The sequence below is a fragment of the Cuculus canorus genome, chromosome 1, assembly GCF_017976375.1.
Source record: "Cuculus canorus isolate bCucCan1 chromosome 1, bCucCan1.pri, whole genome shotgun sequence".
NCBI classification, from domain to species: domain Eukaryota; kingdom Metazoa; phylum Chordata; class Aves; order Cuculiformes; family Cuculidae; genus Cuculus; species Cuculus canorus.
The window spans coordinates 13,656,842-13,682,722 of NC_071401.1; the positions used below are offsets into that span (position 1 = coordinate 13,656,842).

The 25,881-nt window shown below is 40.5% G+C and overlaps 1 protein-coding gene across 4 annotated transcripts in view; it reads right to left on the bottom strand.

The window, feature by feature from the left end:
• The window catches only part of LOC104064197 (Putative N-acetylated-alpha-linked acidic dipeptidase), a 28,199-nt gene extending 11,651 nt beyond the window's left edge, over positions 1–16,548 (bottom strand). For 3 of the 4 annotated variants that reach the window (XR_008448278.1, XM_054056931.1, XM_054056916.1), the window contains exons 1-8: positions 16,361–16,548; positions 13,856–13,964; positions 10,959–11,145; positions 10,092–10,193; positions 5,926–6,051; positions 3,833–4,019; positions 2,277–2,370; positions 340–438 (exon numbers count right to left, since the gene is read on the bottom strand). Coding sequence is in view for 3 of the 4 variants with exons in the window: in XM_054056931.1 (XP_053912906.1) it covers positions 340–438; positions 2,277–2,370; positions 3,833–4,019; positions 5,926–6,051; positions 10,092–10,193; positions 10,959–11,145; positions 13,856–13,964; positions 16,361–16,478 (1,022 nt within the window). In the remaining variant the exon portion in view is untranslated. Of the gene's footprint in view, positions 1–339; positions 439–2,276; positions 2,371–3,832; positions 4,020–5,925; positions 6,052–10,091; positions 10,194–10,958; positions 11,146–13,855; positions 13,965–14,693; positions 14,762–16,360 lie in introns of all 4 variants that reach the window. The other variant, XM_054056921.1, reaches the window with a different exon arrangement.
• Between the last annotated feature and the right edge of the window lie 9,333 nt (positions 16,549–25,881).

The window sequence follows — 25,881 nt, forward strand, 5'->3', positions numbered from 1 at the left end:
CAATTTAGCCCTTCAAAGCTATGTACTGTTACTGATGTCATGAAGATTTATATGGATAACAGGCTCAGAACTCCAAATTCAAAGATTTTTTGTCAAAGGCTGATGCTTTTCAAATGAAACTGGTTCAAGACTAGCTGGAAACTAAAACAATTCAGTCATACCCACCCAATCAAGATGTATATCTACTGAAGTTTTGCACTGAGCACATTTCAGCCCAGAAAATGGTCATAATCAAAACAATGATATATAACCCAAACTACTCTACCTTTGGTGAAATTCTGTTCCTCCACCTGTTTTCCTCTAAGCCCAAACAAGCTTTCCTTATGAAACAAAACTGACCTTGTAGAATAATTTGAAGTAAAGCCCGGACCAATGTTGTAAGAGACATTCAAACTTCCTTTCCAGCTACTATGCGGTGGTGCATCTCCTCCCATATTACTATTATGAAAAAAGAAATCCTTATTACATACAGACATCTTGCCAAACACCAAACACAAATAAGGAACCAGGAACGCTTTGTTAGGTCCCAGACACACACAGATCACAGTGATGGTCTTAGATAATTTATACTACAGGCTTCCACAGGAGAATAATCTGTCTTTATAGCTATATTAATACTAGTAAATTAACATAGTGGGATAGTTATGAGTATTAAGATCAGCTTGGAATGACCTACTGCTATCCTAGAAAACAGTGTTGGCCTCCCAAGGTTTTGCCTAAGAACAGCATCTTGTCGATGGTTCTTGGAGCTTTCCACTGCCTTGAACTGCATTTACCTTTGAATTAGCAGTGAGTAACTTCAATCATTCTAACAGTTTAACGTCATGGTCTTTCAGTGCCTGTCCCTGGACACTGTTTAATCTAGTACACTCCAGTCAGGATTTATTCCACAGAACTCTTCAGCGTGTCTTCCCTGGTATATTTATTACATGAAAATACAGTGGCAGGAATAACTAGAAGTTATGACTTCTCAAGACAAGAGTGAAAAGAAGGACCTGATATTTTTGAGGGATTTAGATTACATTCATAATTATTAAAACCAAGTTCTAGAATTATTTAGAACTTATTAAAGAGAAATATACAGCTACATTATATTTATAAATATTAATCTGCTCTACTGCTACTAGTTAGCAGTAAAAAAAGAGTTTTTTAAAACTATATCTTTACCATTATGAGCAATTACCCTCACAACAGTGATGATCATAAAGTTTTAAAGAAAATACAGTTTGGATATAGGTTATCCCATACAAGTGTGGGAGAAAACAGGAAAAACACTATAACAGTGTTAATGAACATCAGGTATGCGAAACCACAAAAGGCAGTAAAATTGTGCCTCATATAAAAATAAATAGCTTCAGTACTTCAAAGAAAACCTGCATGGAGAACCAAGTTAGATATTTATTTTTTTTTAATTCAATACTCAAACAGAAGAATCAGAGCAGAAAGACTGCTCATGTAATTTAGATGTAAAACTCCTATACAAATACACATCCAAGATTATATTCACTCACCCTAAACACTCATCTATGGTACTGTTGCCAGCCTTGGCGTTTCCTGCTCGGTATCTCTGCTGTTGATGCAGATGATTGCTGCTACATTTCTAAGGGAATGATACACTTGCCATCTCAATCATATCCTAGTTTTTCCAGGGAACATATTTGGTTTGTTAAGATAATTATGAATTTTAACGCTCTCCTCTGGCAGGCTGGTAGCCTCTCTTTATGTCACTTCCATGTTTAGTAAGCACACTTACTTACATGTAGATGCCTATTAAATCCCTTATAAGACTTCAGGGTTTCCTCAATGTCCTTATGGTAGTTTGCTAGCATCACTTAATATTTACTCAACATAATACATGCGATGAGAGAAAGAACCATTTAACAGAGGACAGTACATATACTGTCCCATCAAACACACATGGCAAGTATACCCCTAGACAAATTAATGACTTCGTCTTTTTTCACAAGACAGGTATCATATCACCCTCAAAACTTTTTGCCTTTAATCATGCTGAGAAATACTTTTATAACTTCAGTACACTTGATTGCTCATGATATATTACAAATTATCCTTTCAAGATCACGCTGCACATATCTGGTATGCAGTAATGGGTAATGTGTTTAACTCTTACAGAGAACCTAATGACAGACAAACATATACTGTTTCAACAGCAACGGTAGAAGCACAGTGCAAAAGTCTTCTCCCTTTCTTTTCAAATACTCTCATAACTTTCAAAAAACAGTCAGCTTAAAATTCCATGTCTCCAATACACTTACCGCAGTAATACCTCGGCATCATGATAGCCAATGGGATGAACCGGAATTTTTGGGAGACCTACACCACTGGCTTTGTCTAATCGGTAGGTGTATTCTGAAAGCAGAAGGCAGATATTTGCACATTTACAACTCTCAGAAGGAATTGTACAGTTCATAGCACAGTCCTAACACTGGAGTCAGGGATAATCATTTCACTTGCCTCAAAGTTGGGCTCTCATTTCTTCAGTGATTTCATTCTTTGTGCTTTATCACCGTTGTCAGAGAGAAAGACAGATTCTCTCTTAGTATCTGCAGTCTTGCATTTAGAAAGGATTGGAAATTTTAAAATTGTTTACTTTTTTTTGCACTGAAATAGATTTAGGTAGAACTATTTCTCTTGATGGGAAGGAACTCAGACTAAGCCACAGAGAAAGAACAAGAGCAAACAGGGATTCCGTAGCCTGATGCTTGCAACATTTAGCTCAGAACTAAAAAAGTGTTGCCAGTTGATAAGAGATGCAGACAAAATCTTACACACTGGGCTAATGAATATTCTGTTCTGTTTCGCTGGTTTTGTGAACAAAATGGAGTCTGTTTTGTTCTTACAGAGCTCAAATACAAATAAAGTGTTTGGATGTGTTTTTTTTTTTTTTACAAATGCGAATCTTCATTCTCACAATGTGGACAAAATTTCAAAATTTGATGTTTGCAAGCCAGCAGGTATGGAGAAGAATAGTTCTCTCCTTAATGGAACATTCACATGGACCCTTCTTGAGGGAATCAGACAGGTATTCACCTATGGGACCACTGACTCTAGCATGAGAAACCAGAAATCTTCCTCATGCTCCTGCCATGCTGCTGTTGTGAACGTGTGTCCTCTTCCAGCTCAAGTTGTGTTGGCTACAGGTAACTTTCTCTGTCACAGAGAGTGCTCTTCTTGAGGGGACTACCTAGCCCAGACATCCTAGCTCAAGTGCTTGCCTTAATGCATTTCAGCCACAATTATCTGAGTTATGTGCTAAATGAAACAGCTTAGGCAGAGCTCAAATAAGCAGCCAAGGAAGCATGAGGAAGGTGATAAACCATTGGGGAATGGTCATCTTCTCAGGAGCCTCAGCTGCAGTCAGGCGACATGACTCCCAGTATGAAAGTTTTCAGAATTACCAGTAAAGGCTCTTGTTGAAGAAAACCAGCTCAAATCCAGCAGAAAGGAAAACTACAAAAGCAAAGAAAACTGTGAGCTATGCAGGCCAGCTCCTTGCTGACTTACTGATGAGAAGCAGAAAGAAAAGACTAGGGTTTCAGCTACCAAATACTTGTGTCATGACCTCTGGGCTAACTTAGGTATGTCTGTGAAGTTAAGCACTGCACTGAGTGGCTTCCTTAACATCCTCTCATTTTCTCTCATGCACCATTTGCAGAAGTGCCCTACTTACACAAAGCCCAAAGCAGCTTCTTTGAGTAACAAAAAGACCAAGAAAAAAATGTGTTTTGTTCCAAGGGAAAGAACATCCCCATTATCTTCCCCACCTTTCCTGAACCCAGACCCTCAGAGTGCAACTTCTCATGTTACTTACCTTTTGCAGGATAGCCTGGTGTCAGAGGATCTCCTGCCCCATTCAAGTTTAATACATTTCCACGCTGGGCTCCTCCACCTGGAAGGTTCCAGCCATTTGGATAGGGATCTACTCCTGAGGTGCAGTAGTCAGCAGGGTCAGAGTACAGAATAACTCCCTTGGCACCTGCCAATTCAGCATTCTTCACCTGCAAAGCACATCTCCAGTCCCTGTCCCTTTACAGTTTGATACGAGTTCAAGGGGCAAAAGGAAGTATTATAAACTACAGCGATTATTCCTCAGGGCCTTTTACAGTGCTTGAGCTAAGTAAAGGGCCCGTAAGTGTCTCATATTGTAACATTTCCTGAAAATACATATGCAGATATCGGGTTCTATATGAAAATAAGAGGTTTGCTGCTGCTTTGAAATTTAGTTAGGAGATAACTGCAGTAACAGCTAAAATACCCTTCACAGTATTACTGCATAATCTGAGTTTCTCTTCTGTCATCCAGATCAATACTGACTATTGACATGTCTGCATCATGGATGGAAAAATTTGTAACACATTGATGCAACCTTATCTTTCAGTTAGTCGTGTATTTATCTTATTCACCCTAAATGATCTCCTAACGTATCTTAGGGTTTAGACTACACAGAAGGAGTGTTATTGGAGTCTTTGGGTGTGAGCAAGCCTAACTCCAAAGAGGTCTGTTCATTAGGCTTAGGCTTATTACAGCAGAAGGGCTGACCTGCATGCTGTTTTGATTTTAAAAAAGTTCTCTCATGAGACTTTATTATTGTACAATCCTGGCTGGTGGACAGTGTGAGAGAGAAAATACATGTCAATCTGACATCCCAATCTGTTTTGCCACCAGGTAAGAGAGTGATTCATAGTGACTGAGTGACAGCTAATCCTCAACAGTTTTACATTTGGATATTTTAGTTCAGAAATATCATGGCCTTTTTTTTTAGGAAACATACTACTTGTCTTCATACTCTATCCTATACTTGCTTACCATTAAAAAGCTGGAAAATCACAGTACAGTTCTCAAGATTTTACACAGGCTACCGAATTCTTCAGTATATAAACAATCAACAGAAATACTACCATAAGAATGAAATCATTCCTTTTTGTCAATAAGGGCATATAACTTCCAAATCACAGTAGAACTGCCCCTCTAGATATCAGTAACTCTGAGGTGTTTGTACTTAGTTTTAATAAAAGATTCATAGACAGCAATACCTTCTTCAGTTTTTAAGTCTTTTCCATTCAGACAGTGTCTTTAAGAGTGGTAAACAATATAGTAAAAATATCATCTGTCCCAGAATATGAGTTACATGTCTCTTTTCACTAATGAAAAAGTTATGTATATAAACCAGTTAGTTATTTATTTAAAAGGTCACAAAAGATTAATCGACAGCATGTATTAGCACGCATTCCAGTGAGGAGATTCAATGTTTGACACCCTCTGGTAACTGAGAAATACAAATTATAGTCCTGCCCAAATTAGGGTCAAACTAGTTTTTGTACAAGAAGTAAACACCCGTAAAATAGAGTGTCTTCATATTCAGGAAATAACTTGAGTATATGCATGAAGTACACACATGATTATGCACTTTCCTGTCAGGCCATGTAAATGTGCAGAAATCTGTAGTTTAAAAATATTTATATGATACAGACATTGAATAAACAAATACAGAATTTAAAATATCCTGCATGTAGCTATAGTCTCTGCCTGACGTACAGAAATCATTATAAAAAAAAACCAATGCAGGCCTCTTAAAGCACAGCTGTACCAAAAGGGAAGACATTCTAGTGCAGAGCTAAGCGAGTACTACCCAATAATGTCAGAAATATTTTGGAACAATTTATAGCATGCAAATGTATATAAAAAATATGTAACATTTTCCAACTTATTTAATTATATCCTATAGATGTATTATATACATATCAAATATATATTTTATACGCCCCACTAAAGAATCACCTTTAAACACTTGTCTATGAAAAATTCAGTTATGCGAAAATCTCCAGAACACTTCAGGCAAGTGTTTCAGTCTCTCGAAATCAACTGAAGGATGGCACAAGTAACATTTTTATATAGAGGCATTACCTTATTCCCTCTGAAGATCTTCCCATACCTGGCGATAACAATCTTTCCTGTACAGTTAATTCCCATGTCACGTTCTAGCTTAAAGAAGTCCTCGGTGCGGCCATAATTTACATACACTAACTCACCCTGATAGAAAGGGGTAGAATTTGAAACAAGAATGTCAATGAGCATGTCAAAAGGAGGATGTGATCTACTAAAAGAATAAGCTGAGAACAATGAGCTCCAGGACTCGCTTTGGCATGAGTTCAAGCTTTGATAAATTTAGACCCCTAACACCCAAAACTGCCAGATTTTGTCCTCAATGGAGAAGGTTAAGATATGACTTGCAAATCAGAAAGTTAAAGTAAGTGCTCAGTCTATGCCATTTACTTTCACTTCATAGTCTGTTTAAGCTATAGTTGGTCTTGGACAGCTGGATGTATTTTGGACCCAGACACAACAGTAAATATCAATTCTACTTTGCACAATAAGAGTAATCTGAATTATGCTGACATTCAAAGAAACTCTCAAGACTTGATTTCCATTGAATACAGCAGAAGCTACAGCTGGGTGACTGTCACAATAAATAAATACACCTTGCACACAAGTATTCTTTGTGACTGAGTTTCAACCACATTATTCAGTATTTGTTGTGTGCCTCATCATCCTTAGCGTCAGTAACCTTAAGGTTGTGTGTATTGCCTAAGAAGGTCCAACAGTACACACTGCAGCCAGGGAAAAGCTGGGAAGTTCTTTGAGAACTCACCCTTTCCAGGAGAATTCACCCCAAACCTGTTTTGAAAGCCTATTTTAGGAAGGGATAAATTCCCCTCTCTATATACCTTACCTTGATTATACCTCAAAGACTGTTTAAGAGTAATTGCCTATAAAAAAAGCCTCAAAGACTGCTTTAGGGAAGATGCCTAGCAATTCAGGTTGTTTCCTATAACTTGAAACAGCATGTCCTGATGAGACTGTAGTATAGGCATTTTGATTGTACTGGTTTCATTGGTAATTCCTTTCTTTTTCCTTCTTAAATTTCTAATTCCTTCTTAAATTAAGCAAAATCAACTCAGGATAAATTCATTAAATAAAAGGGACTATAAAAATAAATTTTAAGGCAGTTTCGTATCTAGTAAGATTCTAATTCTCTCTGTTCAGAGAATAGTTAATAAAGGTATGAATTATTCTTGGGGTAGCTTTTCTGAATTTAGAGAGCAGTTTTACCTTTCTGCAAAATCAAGTGCAACAACTGAAGTCAAGGCAGTTCTTGCAATCTATTTAGATTAATCAGAAGGGGAATTTGTTCCTCCATTTTAACCTAATTTCTTTAGAGTACCTTGTACAGAACACCTACATTTGTAGGTTACTGGGCTTTTTTATGAAAAATAAAAAAAAAAAAAAAAAGGATTTAAGTAGTCTGGCTTAAATAGTTGCAGAAAGAGTTGCAATTATAACAATTAATAGCAATCTGTTGGATTCTTATATTCAGGGCCCATGTTCTATGTTAACGTGACAATAACATTTTATGGGAAAAACCTGTTCACACTTTACAGGGCTTTTTAAATGTCTTTCATTAAGTAGATACCATCATTTAAAGAAAAGAACAGTCCTGATCTTTAGAAGGAGCTCTCGTAACTGTGTCTTATATAAAGTACATAATCTGTATTCATAGCAATTTTCCAAATGTTACAGAATAATTCATATTTATTCAACCTCTAGATCTCTGAAACTACATTAAAAGCTATTTATTTGAAGATTATGTCAATATGCAATATATTGCATAGTAAATCAGGCTTCCTTAATTAATTTCAGAAAGATGACGGAATTAATGACAGAAAGAGTCATCGGGGACTGGAACAGGCTGCCTAGGGAGGTGGTCGAGTCATCTTCCCTGGAGGTGTTTAAGGAATGGGTGGATGAAGTGCTGACGGGCATGGTTTAGGGAGTGTTAGGAATGGTTGGACTCGACGATGCGGTGGGTCCTTTCCAACCTGGTGATTCTATGATTCTATGATTCTTTTAGCATCTCTGAAAATTCTTCATCTTTAACTTTCATTAACAGGAATAAGAAATACATCAATGCAATAAATTTCTCATTAGACCATTATAACAATTATGCATCATCATTTCCTAGTGATGTGATTAAATCCCTCAAGTACACAGAACTATTACAAAATACAAGCTTTGGGAATGTAATGTAGACTCATAAAATGTCTTGTCTGGGCTCTTTTAGCAAAGTTGGAGATCTCAAGCACACCTCTTACCTGTGACCATCATTAACTAGATGGGAGTACTTTTGCAGTCACTTAAAAAGGAGGTGAAGAGCAGAATTTTATCATAATTTATGATGCTAATGTTCTGAACTACTATTACTACTACAGTCTAACAGAAGGTGACTTCACTACTTTACTCTCCGTTAAATATTTCTGTTAAAAGAAGTTCCTGCTCAAAACTTCACTATTTTTCATCCAGTTGTTTATTGGGATTTAGTTAGAATACACCACAGAGAAGAAACAAACATTCCTAATAATATGTATAAGATCAGGATATATTCCATCTTCCACCTACTGAGAAGCTGAAATGAGTGGAATCTACTTGAAAATCTCTGCAGGGTCTCACTCAAGCAGACAAGTCTCTACTATCCCACTCTGACAGAATTTAACCTTCAAAACACAGTCACTGCCACTTATTTTTAAAAAGAAGCTGCAGGAAAAAGTAACAGAGCTAGCAGCACCAAACTATATTTCCACAACTCCCTCATTAAAGCACCCAGAAAATATAAGCGCTGCATTCTTGGACTCTCTCACTATGAAGAACTTTGATCCATTTCTTCTGATTTTCAAGAAGGTGGCCTATTCATGAGACTACAGTTAGCCTGGGATGCAAATACTTTACAGCATTCTGCCTTCACTGACTCAGAGCTTTATGCAGGAATCATTCACAAAATTAGTAAGCAGAAAGATATTTGGCAAGTTCCAAATATCTCTCTCCCCAGCTTAGTTCTGGTTTGTAATAGAATGGCTTTTAACACAAAATGCATAAACAGGCGTGGGAGAACTCTGAAGAGCTCTCAACCCACTGAGTATTTCCACTGCTGAGCTATATACATGTTCCCTATTTGCAGTACAGGTGCAGAGAACTGCTCACTGGAGAATGTTATTGCTAACAGCGCTAGTTAGGTACTTGGAGCTTTTGCCAAAGTATTATGCAATAAGGTGAACATAAACCTCATATTTGAAAAGACAATCTGTTTTATTTATTGGGTTTTTCAGAAAAAAATCCTCTTACATTTATTTAAAATAAAATCTTTTTCTAAAGAAGGAAGCTGCAACTTTTAAAACTTTCTTCAGAGATTGGACCAGATGACCTCCAGCGGGCCCTGCCAACCTACGGTATTCTGTGTATAGACACGAAAGAGAAAGAACAACAACAAAAAATTCTAATCTTACAAAATACTAATGGAAACCACTAATGGATCATAGGATAGAAAACTCCCGTTACACAGGCCAGCTTTATAAAAGGAAGCCCATCAGCTGGTACCATCTGTACAAGAAGATGGAAAGGATTAGTGCTAAGCTTAGATGACAGCAACACTTTTACCACTAGCTAGAAATGCTAGCAAAAGCCATTTCCAGGCATACTGCACATGGCGCAGTTATATCTGTCAGTATCAGACTTTGGCAAGCAGCATTTTGAAAATTAGGTTGTTCATTTGGCTATGTAAATATAACAGTTTTATTTGTTCACCAAGATGGGAAACAAGGGTGCATAGTCACAGAATAAGCTTACAGCAGCCAACATGCAAGACTTATTACCATTTTTTTAGGAAAATATAAAAGTAAAATCTAGTTCTGACTCAAACTAGAGAAAAAAGCTAAACATATATGTATGACTGTTCAATTTGAACTTTACTGCATTGTAAAACTCCCAAGAACATCAGAGCTAGGGCAACTTTCCTACTGGTGACATATCAGGTTTTGAACTAAAGCCTAAGACACAGGAATTTCACATGATTCTACAACAGTCTGTACCATTCTGTGCCATGCTATGCTACAGTATGCAATAGTATTCCATCTCTTCTGTGTCTATTATTTCTATTTCTGTCTTTATTTCTATTATTTCTGTTCCTACCTCTATTTCTGTTTCCATTTCTATTTTTATTTCTTTTACTATTCTAATGTTACCTCAGGCATTCCTTGGGCTGAAAAAGCACTGTAAGGTGGCACCACATCTCTAACAGCTTCATATCCTGGAGGAGGAGGCTCAGATAATGATGTGTTGAAAATCTAGTAGGACAGGGAAAAAAAAAGTAAAACCAGGCAATATGAAAAAGAAGCATTGCCCATCGAGTCACATTTCACATGCACTTGCAGTTTAAAGGACTCTAGTTTTAGAACCCTAGACTGGCCAAAACTTTAGAAAGCACTGTGAATCCCTTTCAGTATGCAGATTCAACGCATGATCTTCTCCCATCTCCACACTTCACAGAGAATCTCACTTAAATGAACATAAAGTCCCTTACACAAGTCTCAGTATAGCAGATAAAAGCAGGTTATATCATAACAGTGAAAAATGCCTGCATTCTCCTCATCCCTGGAGCTTCTACGAACACTTGAGCTGCTCCATAATGAACTGATGTTACTTGTGATGATACATCTTGAGGTCTAAGTTTTAATCTTCAAGAAACTGAATTTAGTACTGTCACTTATATTATACGATGAAACAACACAAATAGCAATGCTGTCATAGATGCTTTCCTCTTTCTGAATAAAAGAACAATTTCAAAACAATTACATAAAGTAATTATCATACACAATTCTCTTTTAATCTATATGTTAGTATGCTATACAAATCAGGGTAATTAATAGTATTCCTAACACATATGTTAAGAAACAGCTATATGAAAGAGTGAAGTGGAACCCCTGATTTCCATGAGTTTTGGATCAGGTCCAATATCATTAACAAATCCAAGTATAGCTTTCCCTCCCAGACTTCCCAAGTGTATGAAGGTAATTTTGTTCCCTGTTTGCAAAAACTGGTATTTTCTGTACCTCATTTCCATGCTCATCAATTATTGAGATGTAGTTGGGCTTAGTGGCATCAGGGTAAGAGAGCAGAACATCATAATGAACCAGTTGAACATGATCCAAACCAAACTCCTTCCACTCAGCTTGGATTTGCTGTGCCAGATGCAGATTCTCCTTTGTTCCTGCTAGGTGAGGAAGCCGCGTGAAATTGCTGGAGAAAAAGAAGGAATGACTCAGGATCAGGCATTGCAGTTCATAATCAAAACTCCTCTTAGAAATGAACCAGATGTACCTGGGCTAAATAAGGACCCAGACTCTACATCTATTCTTTTGCCTGTCTTATACAAGTATAAGTTGAGGTAAATGGTTTCAGTCTGTCCTGATTATCACAGGTGTTTGCATCTTCCTCAAATTGTGGTTTAGTAAGAATGGCACGATCATATCAGCTGTGGGGTCTTGTCTTCCCTTTACTCCTTGTCTTCTGGGTGACCTTAAGGAAATCAATCCTATGCATAATGAGACCAAACTTGTTTGTGAAGTACTAAAAAAATTGAGTGTAATTATCTCTGTGTATTCAGTTTAGAAATGTGCATCATTACTCTGATCCATATACTTAATTAACTGGATATTCTTCTTGTATCTCACTTCAATGAATTTTGGCACAAAAGTTCACTTTGAGCCTGTCTTGTCAGCAAATAAGAGTGAGTTCACCGTGGCTTACAAACTTAAAAGTCATTCAGAGTGAATAACAAACAATGAAAGATAGCATAAATAGGGAGCAACTCACTGCCTGAAAAAAAAATTAATTATCTAGACCATTGAGAGAGCCCAGTGGTGAAGTGAGCTGAAGAAACTCCCAGCTGCATGAGGTTATCATCATGATGTCCCTATCCTGTCACAGGACCATGCCATCAACATGCCACAGAAGAATGTGCTTCACCAGCTTTTGTTACAGGAGGAAACTGGATCTTCAATAAGGAGAGGGTAATAAGATTAGGAAAATTTTTAATTCTTGAGTTCCAGTAAGAACAAAGCCATCAAACAAAGCACTCTGAAAGAATTATACATTTCGGCTTTGTATCAAATACTGCTAGATAAAACCATGGTCCTCTGAAAGTCAATATCCAGTACCAACACTGTGTTAGAGATCCTTGTTACAGTGACAGTACTGTTTTCTGCATGACATACTGAACTAAGAGCAGAGTTATTTGTTAGAGCCAATTGCTGTTTTCTGTAAGAGTTAGGAATGTTTTCCTTAAAATTTGACTTATGCTATAACATTCTCCTGTACTATATTCCCATTTAACTGCATATTGTTTTCCTTCATTTCCTCTCTTGACTGCCTGTACTTGTACTGAGTAGTAACTAAGAGTCTGCCCTATTTCACTGCAGAACTGGCTGCATGACAGTAAAGGAAGTACAATGTTTCCTGCTGGCATAGACACAGGGAGTTTAGATGGCAGAGAGCAGTCCTCTTACAGAGCCATTTAACAACAGTTGATGTTGTAGGAGCCAAAACACAGGTTAAGACTGTAAAAAATCGTCTTAGTTTTCAATGTTGATATAATCCAGGACATGGCTGTTCTGTAGTAAAGAGAATATACTTTCCAGGTAATTTATAGGCAATAGGTTGTTGCAAGTGTACTTAAAATGAAAGGAGTGGGATTGCCACAATCTTATAAACTGAAAATGTATTTTTAGTCATTTAGTTTTGTAGCAAGATACAACTTCAGGCTATTTAATCAGTCTGGGAATTTAAGGCAAACCTGAATATGTTGATCACTTCTAAAATAATTGATATTCTAACACTTCTTTTTTTTTTAACAGAAAGTAAATTTCTATCAATAAACTTTGACTTTTGGTCTAGGATTGACTGAAATAAATACAGCTTTTAACAAACACTACTCCTAAGAGAAAAATGATCTGCTTACAAGATCTCTAAAATAAACAAATAATAGTGCATTAGCTTTCTTGTCGTTAAAGCTTCTAAGTTACAGAAATTAAGAAATTAATTACAGTAATTAAACTATAACAGAATAAAAAAGCCCCCTGTATTATCATCTTCCATTGTTTGAATTTTCAGGAACAAGCTTTGCTTTTAGGATTTAATAAAAGAAATGAGTACATTTAACATAACTAATTAAAGCAGTAAAAGTTAGACGAGATGAAAAAATTATTGGGTAAAAAAAACACGGTGTTGAAAAAGACTCTAAAGCTTTAAGACTATTAGATATATTGTGAGCAGAGGAATGCACCACTGGCTGACTAGCTGGTATCTAGTATGTCTGTTGTAGCTATTCACTGTGCAGAAGAGAGAGCTTGGAAACATATCTTCCCTCATCAAAATCAGTATAAGGTCAGAATGGTGACAGATGAACACATATTTGGTCACAGCATGACAAAGTGTGAAGGGAAGAGTAGCAATATGATATTAAAGCTTAAGCTGTAGGAAGAACTAAAGGCTTGAACACTGGTATGATTTTTTTCTCTTTTACACCGATACTACATTTAATCTCTCCTGATTTAAGTTCATTCATACAGTCTAATTTTAAGTGAATGATTTTTCCATAAAAAACAATGTAAAATAAACAGTATAGTAGACTAAAAATGAACACAGAAGAGAAAGGGTGAACCTTCACACTATACAAGCACTCACCAAAGGCTGAGCAAGAGCTTGGTCAATTTTTAGTTATGTTAAGTACTGAGATTACTGAGATCTCAACTGTTTCTAACACAAACATGAATGAGAGAAGCTGAGATGGACTGTTTTGTCAATCACAGCTCACTGGGACACATTAGATAAAACCTATGGCTGAGAACCTGCACACCATCCTCTGTTTGGTAGCATTCTTAGGCTGCTTTCTGCTTGAATTTTCTTTTCTTTTTTTTTTTTTTTGACTATTAGTCTATTTATTGCTTACTGAAGAAACTGCTTGATGTTTTCAGCTTTCATTTCAGCCATAAACGCCGCCTTCACATTCTCGTGAGGACTTACAGACGTCTTCTTTTCTGTAGGTTTTGCAAACCAGCCTGTACAACACAGCAAAACACAACAGTAAAACCAACAGAGTAATATCCCCTAACACACACTATTTCTCTCTGGTATCACCACAAGATTTTCACTGCGTATTTTGCAATCATTTTTATCTCAAAACAGACAAGCACCCACAAACTAATACAGGCTGCACAGTGATGGCAGCAGCAGTCAACCACACAGTGAGAGAACTTCTTTACTTAGGTGGATATCAAAGGGAATGAAATAATATATTTATTCGGCATAGTAGATGGTAAGGAGACTTATCTATTTTCCTTTAGCACCAGAACACCACGCTGTCTGTCATTTCAATCATATCAGTCGCCTCAGTAATAAGGCAGCAGCTTTACAAAAAATGCACAGAAACACAGACACCCTTTGTAAGGAACAGATGTCTCCCAACTACTTTCTCACTCTCTGGTCTGTCTGGCTCTTATTCTGGAATCCTTCCCTTACTGTGCAGGCATTACCAGAGTAAGTGATGAGAGGAACACCTGGCTACAAATACAGTGTTTCTGACATCTTTTTTTTATTTTTAAGTCAGAGACTGGACATGTTCAGTGCAAACACAGCAGCAGCTACATGGGTAGGGCAAATGAGGATCAGAGAGTGGGTAACAAGCTGGCACTGGTGTGGCCCTGGCTGGTGGCCCAGTGAAAGGTTCTTTCCACATGAAAGAGTAATTCAGTCAGGGTGTCCCAATGGCATGAACCCTAAGTACATACCAAAAGGCATTTCAAAATACAAGTGGCTCTTTTGCTTTTCTTCCTCCTTCAAATTGATCCTGATCCATCTGTGAAACAAAGGGAAGGGAGGGGAGGGAAACTTCTTGTGGCAGTAGCCCACAGGCCTCCCTGCTTGGGCCAAGGAGGAGGTAGAACACTAAATTCATAGAATCAAAGAATCATAGAATGGTTTGGGTTGGAAGGGACCTTAAAGATCACCCAGTTCCAACCCCCCTGCCATGAGAAGGAAAACCTCACCAGACACGGCTGCTCAAGGCCCATCCTACCTGGCCTGGAACACTTCCAGGGAGAGGGCATCCACAACTTTCCTGGGCAACCTGTGCCAGTGCCTCACCACCCTCATAGTAAAGAATTTCTTTCTAATGTCTAGCCTAAATCTTCCCTCCTCCAATTTACAGATATTCCCTTTCATCCTATCACTTCACGCCCTTGTAAAAAGTCCCTCCCCAGCTTTCCTGTAGCTCCTTCAGGTACTGGAAGGTTGCTAAAAGGTCTCCTTGGAGCCTTCTCTTCTCCAGGCTGAACAATCCCAACTCTCTCAGCCTATCCTCATAGCAGAGGTGCTCCAGTCCTCCGATCATCTTTGTAGTCCTCCTCTGAACCCATTCCAACTGCTCCATATCTTTTTTATGTTGGGGATTCCAGAACTAGACATAATACTCCAGGTGGGGTCTCATAAGAGTGGAGTAGAGTGGCAGAATCCCCTCCCTCGACCTGCTGGCCACACTTCTTTTGCTGCAGCCCATACCCCTGCTGCCATCAGCGGTCCTCAGCTCTGCATTTACATTTCAGCCTTTCTGCTTTGGGCCGGCGCAGCTCTGGGGCAGCAGAGCCAGGAGTCTTGTCTCAGTCCCCTCCTCACAAACGCTGCGCCTCTTCTCTTGCCCGTGGCAGAACAACTTGATTGAACAGGAAATTGAAAAAAAATGCATTCTACTTGCATGTCCAAACTGACAGTTAGACTTGTTGATGTCAGAGGTCTTTTCCAACTTTTTCTATGATTCTGTTCTATAAAACAAGCCCAAAAGCCAGCGGCAGACCCCTTCTGCGGAGAGGCCAGAAATCCTAAGAGGAGTCAGAAATGCCAGGAAGGGCCAAAAAATTCAGGAGGTGTCAGAAATCCCAGGAGGGGCCAGAAATGCCAGGAGGGGCCAGAAATGCCTGGAGGGACTAGAAATTTCAGAGCGATCAGAAATCCCAGGAGGGGCAGAAATCCCAGGAGGGGCCAGAAATGCCAGGAGGGGCCAGAAATGCCAGGAGGAGCCAGAAATCCTAGGGGTGGTCAGAAATCCCAGGTGGGGCCAGAAATGCCAGAAGGTGTCAGAAATGCCAGGAGGGGGTAGAAATCCCAGGAGGAGCCAGAAATCCCAGGAGAGATCAGAAATGCTCGGAGAGGTCAGAAATCCCAGGGGAGGGGTCAGAAATGCCCGGAGAGATCAGAAATCCCAGGAGGGGTCAGAAATGCCAGGAAGGGTCAGAAATCCCAGGTGGGGCCAGAAATGCCAGGAGGGGTCGGTGGCCGCGGGTAGGAGGGACTCGCCTCTCCCCGTTCCGGGCAGCCCCCCCGTGCCTCCCCCGTCCCCGCGGCTGGCAGGGGCCCCGCGGCGCTCCCCGGTCCCCATGGGTACTGTCCCCTTGCACTGTACCGAGCAGGAACCCGAGGAGGAGCAGCCCCGCCGCCGCTCCCAGCACGGCTGCCCAGCAGCGGCCGCTGTTCGCCCGTGGCCCCGAGGGCTCCGTCAGGGCTCCGAGCGGCGCCCACATCGCCGCCGGCCCCGGGACAGAGGAGGAAGGGGCGGGTCTGTCCCAGCGCCCTGGGGCGCCTCCCGCTAGGCGGGACAGGTCGTAGAATCATGGAATGGTTTGGGGTGAAAAGGAACTTAAAGCTCATCCAGCTCCACCCCCTGCCGTGGGCGGTGACACTTCCCACCGGAGCGGGCTGATGGAGGTCCCACCAAGCTGGGCTTGGACACCTCCAGGGATGGGGCATCCACGGCTTCCCTGGGCAACCTGTGCCAGTGTCTCACCGCCCTCATAGTGAGGAATTCTCCATTTCTTCCCAATGCCCAACCTAAATCTTCCCTCCTCCAATTTAAAGCCATTCCCTGTCGTTTATCACTCCATGCCCCTGTAAACAGCCCCTCCCCAGCTTTCCTGTAGCCCCCTCACGTACTGGAGGTTGATATAAGTCTCTCCAGAGCCTTCTCTTCTCCAGGCTGAACAATCTTGTCTCTCTCAGACTGTCCTCAGAGCAGAGGTGCTCCAGCCCTCTGGTCATCTTTGTAGCCCTCCTGTGGACCCATTACAACAGTTCTATATCTTTTTTAGGTTGGGGATTCCAGAACTGGACACAGTAGTCCAGGTGGAATCTCACAAGAGCAGACGGGCAGAATCACCTCCCTCGCCTGCTGGCCACACTTCTTTTGCTGCAGCCCATGATACAGTTGGACCTCTGGACTGTGAGCACTCATTACCGGTTCATATTGAGCTTCTCATCAATCAGCACCCCCAAGATTCTCTGCAGAGCTGCTATCCATCACATCGTCCCCCATCCTGTACTGAACTCGGGGATTGCCCCGACCCAGGTGTAGGACCTTGCACTTGGCCTTGTTGAACCTCATGATGTTCACACAGGGCCGCTTCTCCAGTTTATCCAGATCCCTCTGGATGACATCCTGTCCTTCTGGTGTGACAACTGCTCAACTTAGCTTAGCTGAGATCTTGCTGCTCTTTCTGCCAGTCGATCCGGAAGTGTTCTCCTCACACAATCATTTAGGTTGGAAAAGACCTCTAAGATTGAGTCCACCTGTAAACCTAATGCTGCCAAGTCCACTATTAAACCATGTCCCTAAGTACCGCATCGACACCTCTTTTAAATACCTCCAGGGATGATGACTTAATCACTTCCCTGGACAGCCTGTTCCAATGCTTTCCAAATATCCAGTCTAAACCTACCCTGATACAACTTGAGGCCATTTCCTCTCATCCTATCACTTGTTACTTGGGAGAAAAGACCAACACCCACCTCACTAGTAGCTCCTTTTAGGTAGTTGTAGAGAGTGATAAGGTCTCCCCCCAGCCTCCTCTCCTCCACCCTAAACAACCCCAGTTCCCCCAGCTGCTCCTCACAGAACTTGTGCTCCGGTCCCTTCACCAGCTTCATTGTCCTCCTCTGGACGCATTCCAGGACCTTGATGTCTTTCTTATACTGAGGGACCCAAAACTGAACATAGCATTCAAGGTGCGGCCTCATCAGTGCTGAGTACCAGGGGGCAATCACTTCCCTGGTCCTGCTAGTCACACTATTTCTGATACAAGCCCAGATGCTGTTGGCCTTGACCACCTGGGCACATTGCTAGCTCTTATCCAGCCGGCTGTCAAACAACACCTCCAGGTGCTTTTCTACCTATCACTTTCAAGACATTTGTCCTCAGAACCTGTCTTCTGCCTTCACCCTCGCTCTCTTCATGTCCTAGCTATCCTGCCACTCCAAATTTCTTTTAACTTGCTGCAAATTGCAGTGAGGAATTAAAGTGATGGGTTTGACACCTGATTCTCTGTAAGTATTTCACACTAGGCTGTGCCATTCTCTGCAGGGCACGTGCCAGAGTAGGCAACATCAGCAGGGCAAAGGTGGGAAGGGGCAAAAACTAAAAGCCATTGTTTTAGGAGAATTATTTTAAGAATTATTATGCCCCAATACCCAACATTCTCCCAAAGGCTATAAAGAGAGAAGTCTGGAGAAGTCTGGCTAGAAAGCTGCCTGGAGGAGAGGGACCTGGGTGTGTTGGTTGACAGCTGACTGAACATGAGCCAGCAGTGTGCCCAGGTGGCCAAGAAGGCCAATGGCATCTTGGCCTGTATCAGAAACGGTGTGACCAGCAGGTCCAGGGAGGTTATTCTCCCTCTGTACTCAGTACTGGTGAGACCGCACCTTGAGTACTGTGTTCAGTTCTGGGCCCCTCACCACAAGAAGGATGTTGAAGCTCTGGAGCGTGTCCAGAGAAGAGCAACAAAGCTGGTGTGGGGGGCTGGAGAACAAGCCATATGAGGAGCAGCTGAGAGAGCTGGGGTTTAGCCTGGAGAAGAGGAGGCTGAGGGGAGACCTTATTACTCTCTACAACTACCTGAAAGGAGGTTGTGGAGAGGAGGGAGCTGGACTCTTCTCCCAAGTGACAGGGGACAGGACAAGAGAGAATGGCCTCAAGCTCTGCCACGGGAGGTTCAGGCTGGACATCAGGAAAAAAAATTCATGGAAAGGTCATTGGGCACTGGAACAGGTTGCCCAGGGAGGTAGTTGAGTCACCTTCCCTGGAGGTGTTTAAGGGATGGGTGGAGGGGCATGGTTTAGGGATTGTTAGGAATGGTTGGACTCGATGATCCAGTGGGTCCTTTCCAACCTAGTAATTCTATGATTCTAAAGACTCTTCAGAGAGACAAACATGCCCCTGTCGGGGTGGGTGGACTATCGCACATCTCTGTGCTCTGTTTCTTTCCAGTTTACAGAGGCACAGCCCCAACATGTAAATGTGCGCTCCAGCTCCAGCTCCAGGTTTGAGGACAAACATGAAAATTTGTACACAACTGGTTTTGCTGGAGTCTTTTTTTCGCCTCTTGAAACTTCCACTGTGTGTTTTTAGAAAAAACCTCTCCATTCAGTTTGGTCATCGCATTTGGGAGGAGGCTGTACCCTTAGGTTCATGAATAGAGGGAAACTTTATATGCAGAGGTGAGCTCCTGGGCTCTGCACAGATTTTCATCCTTGGAACACTTGCTCAGGTGCCAGCTAGGGAGGAAACTGATGTTTAAGACACAAAGTCTGTAGTTATGTTGTATCCATGTAGACATACAGTAAAGACAGCCGTTCTCAACAGCAAGTGCTGCTGTTGCACCCTACTATTTGCTGAGGCAGACAAAACCTCAGTCTAGGATAAATTCCAGACATTGGACTTTGACTGACCTCATCTATAGAGCCCATTGTACTAGGAAATCTTAGTACAAGACCACTAGATGGGCCCTGTGGAAAAAAAAAAGTTTTGGTTGCAAAGAGCAATGCACCAATGACACAGTAGTAGCATGCTTCAAAACATTATAAGATACAAAAACCTCCAAAGGACCAGCCAGATACTGAAAAAAAAAAAAATGCCAGTATTTGTGATATTAGTACTGTGTACAGATTTATACGGTCCTACGCAATCTGGCCCTGTTATGCAAAAGCCCTGCTTTGAATTATATTTTGAGCAGGGAACTCTGCCACATGGTCAAGTCAAACTCAGACGCTTGTCAAGTTGCCCTCAGCGTGCTGGCTGTTCTAGATACCATTCGGGAATGGCCAGCTCTTCTTTATAATATATAGGAAATTAAAGTGTGGAAATGAGCCCAGTGGAAAGCTGTACCCCTACTCAGCAGTGTACCTGGAGAGACACAATATGCCTGTGCTTGCTACTCTACTACTGCTTTGTGATCGAAGCTGAAATCAATGCAGTGCTTAAGTGGGCTGAAGAACAGGCACATCTTCTGGTATTCCTAAAAAAGATTAATATGGCCAAGGTACCTTTGAGCACAGGAACTTGGAAGAGCTTCTGAATCAGCTAATTTCTGTTTGATGCACTTGGAAATTAAGTTAATGAAGTACCATGGGACTAGGCACTGAGCAAAGTATATCTTATCTCTCGGTTAATATTCCAGAGGGATTTAATCAATCTCTATGGCTTATGAGCACACTTCTGCTCATATCTTCTGCTAAATCAAGTAATGTAAATTATTTTTCTTATCTCTGAACTGTGGGGAATGTAAGTGAGGAATGTATGAAAAAAATTTTTTTTTTGCAGCTAATCCACTTGAAGAAACAAGCTCACTTTTTTGAGATGCAAATATTATGCAACGGTTTGGTTAGGATTGTGCTTTTGCGTATCATTTATTGTAACACTGTTTTCCTTAGGTCCAATTTAAACCAATTTCATATGATTATTTTGAGTAGGACCTGTCCTTGCAAGGTGTTGAGGAACTTAGTTGTATACTAAGGTGCTGTTCAAATGCAGATACAATAAGATCAACTCCTGTGCTACTTCCTTTTGATATACTTGCTGAATTACTACTTTATTCTTTGCTAGCCCTTCAGCATGTGAAAATGTTGTCATGTTAATTTACTGTAGATAAGGCTTACAAATATTTGTGAGGAGGGTTCTTGATGTACCTACTGAATACATGCTGTGAGTTTACTCAGGTTTGGGATTTGGGGAAGGGTTAAGAAGAGTTATTTCAGTGGCAGCTTTTGCAATAGTCTTTCTCTGAGCCACAAAGCTATTTTGATAGGTGATTGGGACTAGAGCTTCCAAACTTTTGATTGAGCATAAGGCAAAGAAGGTGAAACCCATTGTGTCACTTACAGTCCTCTGGAGGAGCAGCCACTTTAGTATGGAGGTAACACTGCTGTGGTATCTGAAGACAATTTTAATAGCTTGTCAAATAAAGGTGTGTTTGCTTAGAGGTGCCAGTAATTGTTACAATTTTAACTGTGGAAGAGTAGATGCTCAAATGCATGGAGTTCTGCTGTGGAATTGGTGATAGACTGGCTGGGAGCTTATGTGTCAGGGTCCAAAGGGAGGCTGACCAGGGGATGTCATGTGGATCATCTGCTATTCACCACTCTCTTCAAGATGAGAAAATGCATGAAGCGTTCTTTGAACAACTAGAAGTCTCATGATTACAGGTCCTTCAGCACGGGAAAGGGTGAGTACTAGAACAGACTGCCCCAAAAATGTGGCATATAAATTCCTGGAGCTTTTGAAGCTGCCTGAACAAAGGCCTCTGCAACCTGATCTAATTTGGATGTTAGCTCTCTTTGGAGCAGGAACTGGTCTGGATTGACCTCCTGGGGTCCTTCATAACCTTTTCCTATGATTCTGTGATTTTAATGGAGAGCTGCTTGTGGTTTAATACAGGGTCTGCTTTGCAATTGCAAAGTCTGTGTTTCTCTGTTACAAATTTGCAATAGAGATAGTGAAATGAAAAGATTTGCCTCCTTCCTGAGGGTTCTGTAGGCTTAAATTATTTAGAATAAAAAGAAAGAAATTCATGAGTTCAAAGTCTCTATTATGTGATAGCACCACTTGCTAATTAAATTTAAAGTGTTTCTGATAGAAGTTATTGTTATATGCTTCATGAGTGAATTAAATTAGATGTATTGTTGTCAAATGTCAATAGAAGAGCAGGAAATGAAACCTAGAAGACTTTTCACCTAGAAAACTTTTCTTATACTTTACTCTAGCTTCATATTTTTGAACTATTCGAAATACCAGATTCATACTTTTTACTCACATAATGTAAGGCATGCAAATAATAAGTATGTTTGTTACTTGTGTTCCCCCTTCTATATACACTTTGCGTTGTATTTATAATAGAAATGCATAGATAAAACTTTCTCAGGTGTCCAGAAACCATGCTACTTTTGATTTTCACGAAACACTACAGTGCCTCTGAAACTTTGCATTCTGCAAGGTGCCACATATGCCTATGTACTGGAACCAAATATTTCTCCATGTAGGTCTCTGTATAAAGAAGTCAGAATGCTGCCTCTGCACCTACATGATGCACTGGGCAATCACAGAATCATAAAATAGTTCAGATTGGAAGGGACCTCCAAAGATTACCTAGTCCAACTCCCATGCCATGGGCAGGGGCATCTTCCTCTGGATCAGGTTGCTTAGAGCCCTATCCAACCTGACCCTGAATATTTCCATGACTAAGGCATCTACCACCTCTTTGGGAAACCTGTTCCAGTGTTTTACCACTCTCATTGTAAAAATGTCTTCCTTATATCTTGTCTGAATCCCTCGTCTTTTAGTTTAAAGTCGTTATCTCTTTTCCTATCACAACAAGCCTTGCTAAAAAGTCTGTCCCCATCTTTCTGCTAAGTCCCCTTCATAGTATTGAAAGGCTGCAATAATGTTTCCCCAGAGCTTTCTCTTCTCCAGACTGAACAATCCCAAGTCTCTCAGCCTGTCCTCATAGGAGAGGTGTTTCATACCTCAGTGCAGTACTCCACGGGGAGGGTCTCACCAGAGCGGAGTAGAAGGGCAGAATCACCTCTCTGATTTCAATTTTTGGCAGTCAAGTTTTTTAGCTTTCCATGTTTGGTTTGTGCCTTTTCCCTGTGTTGTGTGCTTAGGGATCTGTGGACTACTTGCATTGCTGTGCTAGCATTCCTTCTGCTGAGGCTCTGGTGACTATCAAAAAAAGCAGCAGTGATAAGGCTGCTTTCCTACCACAATGGCTCACTAATTTTGTCCTCCTCTTCTTTTCTGAGTTTTTTTGTATCCTCTTTCCCGCTCTCTCAGCTCTTAAAAATCTGCAAGGGAATCAGTTCTTATGCCCTACTGAAAATGGTAATGAATTAGCCGTAGTACCTACCTGCTCAGGTGTGCTCTTTTGTTAACTCCCTTTTGTATGGTGACATTACTTACTCTGTCAAAAATAATTGCACTGTCTCCTGGAGCTTGCTAACAAAATTTTGGAACACTTGAGTTTCTACAGAAGTCATAGAAGTGAATATCTATCTGTTTGCAGAAAGGAATCTGGTTATTTAATTAGTATAGTATTTTGGGGTAGAACATTGTAAAAGAAGGAAGAGAAAGGGACTGTAAACTAGCATAAAGGCATCTAAGGATCTGCCCTACACAGAGAAAGACCTGAGGTAATTCTGGATTGTAACAGAGATCAACTCAGCCCGTGTTGCAAGACGCATAAGGATAAAGCTAAGTAAAGATACCTGCACTCATTTAACAGCTTGTCACGTTGAATGAGGGAGCTTTTGCTGTTACTTGTGCTCTTGGCTTCACAAGTCAGTTCTCTCCCAGTTGTGGTGCTCACTGAACTGCTTATGATCCAACTCATTAGGCTTCATCTCTGTGTATGAAAAAGTACTTCTCTCAACTTCACTTTGCTGCTGGGTTATGGTGTTGAATTGAAAGACGGAGGAGTCAGAGAGCAGCAGATGTGGCAAAAGGTATCCACCAAGTATCTGCCCCTTTTGCAGCAGTAGAACATTAAATCAGCTCAAACTGCTCTTTGAGATGACAACATAAATGGCCTGTTATTACTGCAGAGTGAACTCCATCATGGCTGAATCACCTTGAGTTTTTCTATGCACTGAGGACAAGTTTAACAGAAAGGCAATTTTGTTGTTGTTGTTGTTGTCAACTTTTGCCTTCACAGGGCATTGATCTCTCACATAGAGTAAGTGCAGATTCTTCTGTTGATTCTTCCAGCAAAGACTGGGATGCCAAGTGGAAAACATGGAGAATGGAGCAGAATTAATGATATAAACTTGGAAATCCTCTCAGGTGCTAGGGCATAGCTGATATAAAAATATGTGCCTTTCTGCTCTGAGAAATCGATAAACTGCAATTCAGTCATGTTGCAAGTGCCTTAAGCTGAGCATACCAACTGTTTTTGCTTTACTCATAGCTGCACTGGAGTGCTCTGATGCCTACTAATATCCTATTTTTTGCATGCTACAGAAGCAATGGATAACAGTGTTGTTTTCTCTACTTGCCTACACAGATTTAAATTGTATTGCCTGTTAAATAACCCTCTTTACTGATGATGAGTCACAGTTAGCCAACATGTGTTCTCTGAATCCAGCATTCTTTGATGTCGCTGTGGTTATCACTGTTGTACGCATTCTGGCAATTTTGTCTGTTCCTAGCCATTCATTCTTTAAGATATTCTATTGCAGCTGGAAGACAGTCAGTATATCTAGTCAGAGGCAGGGAACCATTTCAATTCTGCTGGTAAACAAGACATAGTGGCTTTAAATTTTAAAAACAAGTTAAAAATAGGCACCATCATTATGGACATTTGTGTTTCTTCTGTGATTGCATCGTAATGCAAAGTATGAAGCTTATTTTTTAATAGTTTCCTGTTGCGAGTATCATTTTCTCAGAAATAAGATGCTAATAATTCTCAGTGGGATTTTTTTGTGGTCAGATGTAAGAAATAAATATTTGCTCCAGAAGTTTACAATCTCTGTTTCAATTTTTGTCTTATTCAGGATAATTCTGTGGTTAGAGGTTTCATGCTCTTTTATTTCATTTTATTTCTTCTTTTATACAGAGAAATTAGTCTATTTGGCCCCAGATAGCACCATTTCTCCTGGGCAGTTTGAATCACTGTGCAGGGTGCTTCTTTTCAGTCTCAAGTACAGAGTCTTTCTGACTTATCTGAGGTCACTGGAGTAAACAAGGAAGGTTTCTGATTTCTCAGTCCTGTGTCCTGACTTCCTGACTACGGTAACTGCCTTGAATGCAAAGCCTATAGTATTCCTTAAGCTTACCCTTGACTTCCAGAGCGTGAGCTAACTAGTTCATAGTCTTTGCAACTGCTGTTACTTCAAAGGCAAGCTGTTTTGAGAAAGATACTTGTGCAATGTGGGCACATAGGAAAAAAATGCTGCCAGGGAAAGTTCCACTTACAGTATCAAAATTTCTGCTGTCAGTAAAAAGTGGGGAGGGTTTTCTCTCTCACCATTTTTTCTGCTTATTTCAAGCATTATCTTTCCTTGAAAAATACCCCAGTGGCTCACATGAACCTTCCTCCAAACAGACACCTAAATACTTCACTGATTTTCAGTACTGCATACAAACCTGTAGCCTTGACCTGAATCACAGCAGTTTTACTCTTTAAAAAGAAACTGCACTGGTGTGAAATTGGAATGATACACAAGTAAATCAGGCTCCTGAACTTCGTGTGATCACCATGCGAAGGACAAATTGAAGTGCACTCAACCTCCTGATAAAAAAAGCAATTGAGAGAGCAATAAAAGGATACAGAGCTGTAGGAAAAAAAAAATACGAGCAAAGGACAGAGTTCAGATTAAAGACAGAAGCTGAAAAAAGACAAGGCAAGAAATAAACAACTCTTTAAAATAACTCCCATGAAAGTCATGCACTGCAAGGGGAAAAATGCTTTCCTCTGTCCTGACCTCTAAAGAGAAGTCATCAGTCCTCTGAAAAATCTATGTGAAAAGGAAGTGCTAACATATTTCCCCATGTTCAGTCAATGGATTTGATATTGTTAGAAAAAAAAATCACTCAAGAATTCAGTCACGTTAGCTGTTCTACCCAGCAGTGTAAGGAAAGCGCTCTTCTGCTGAGCCATTTTATGT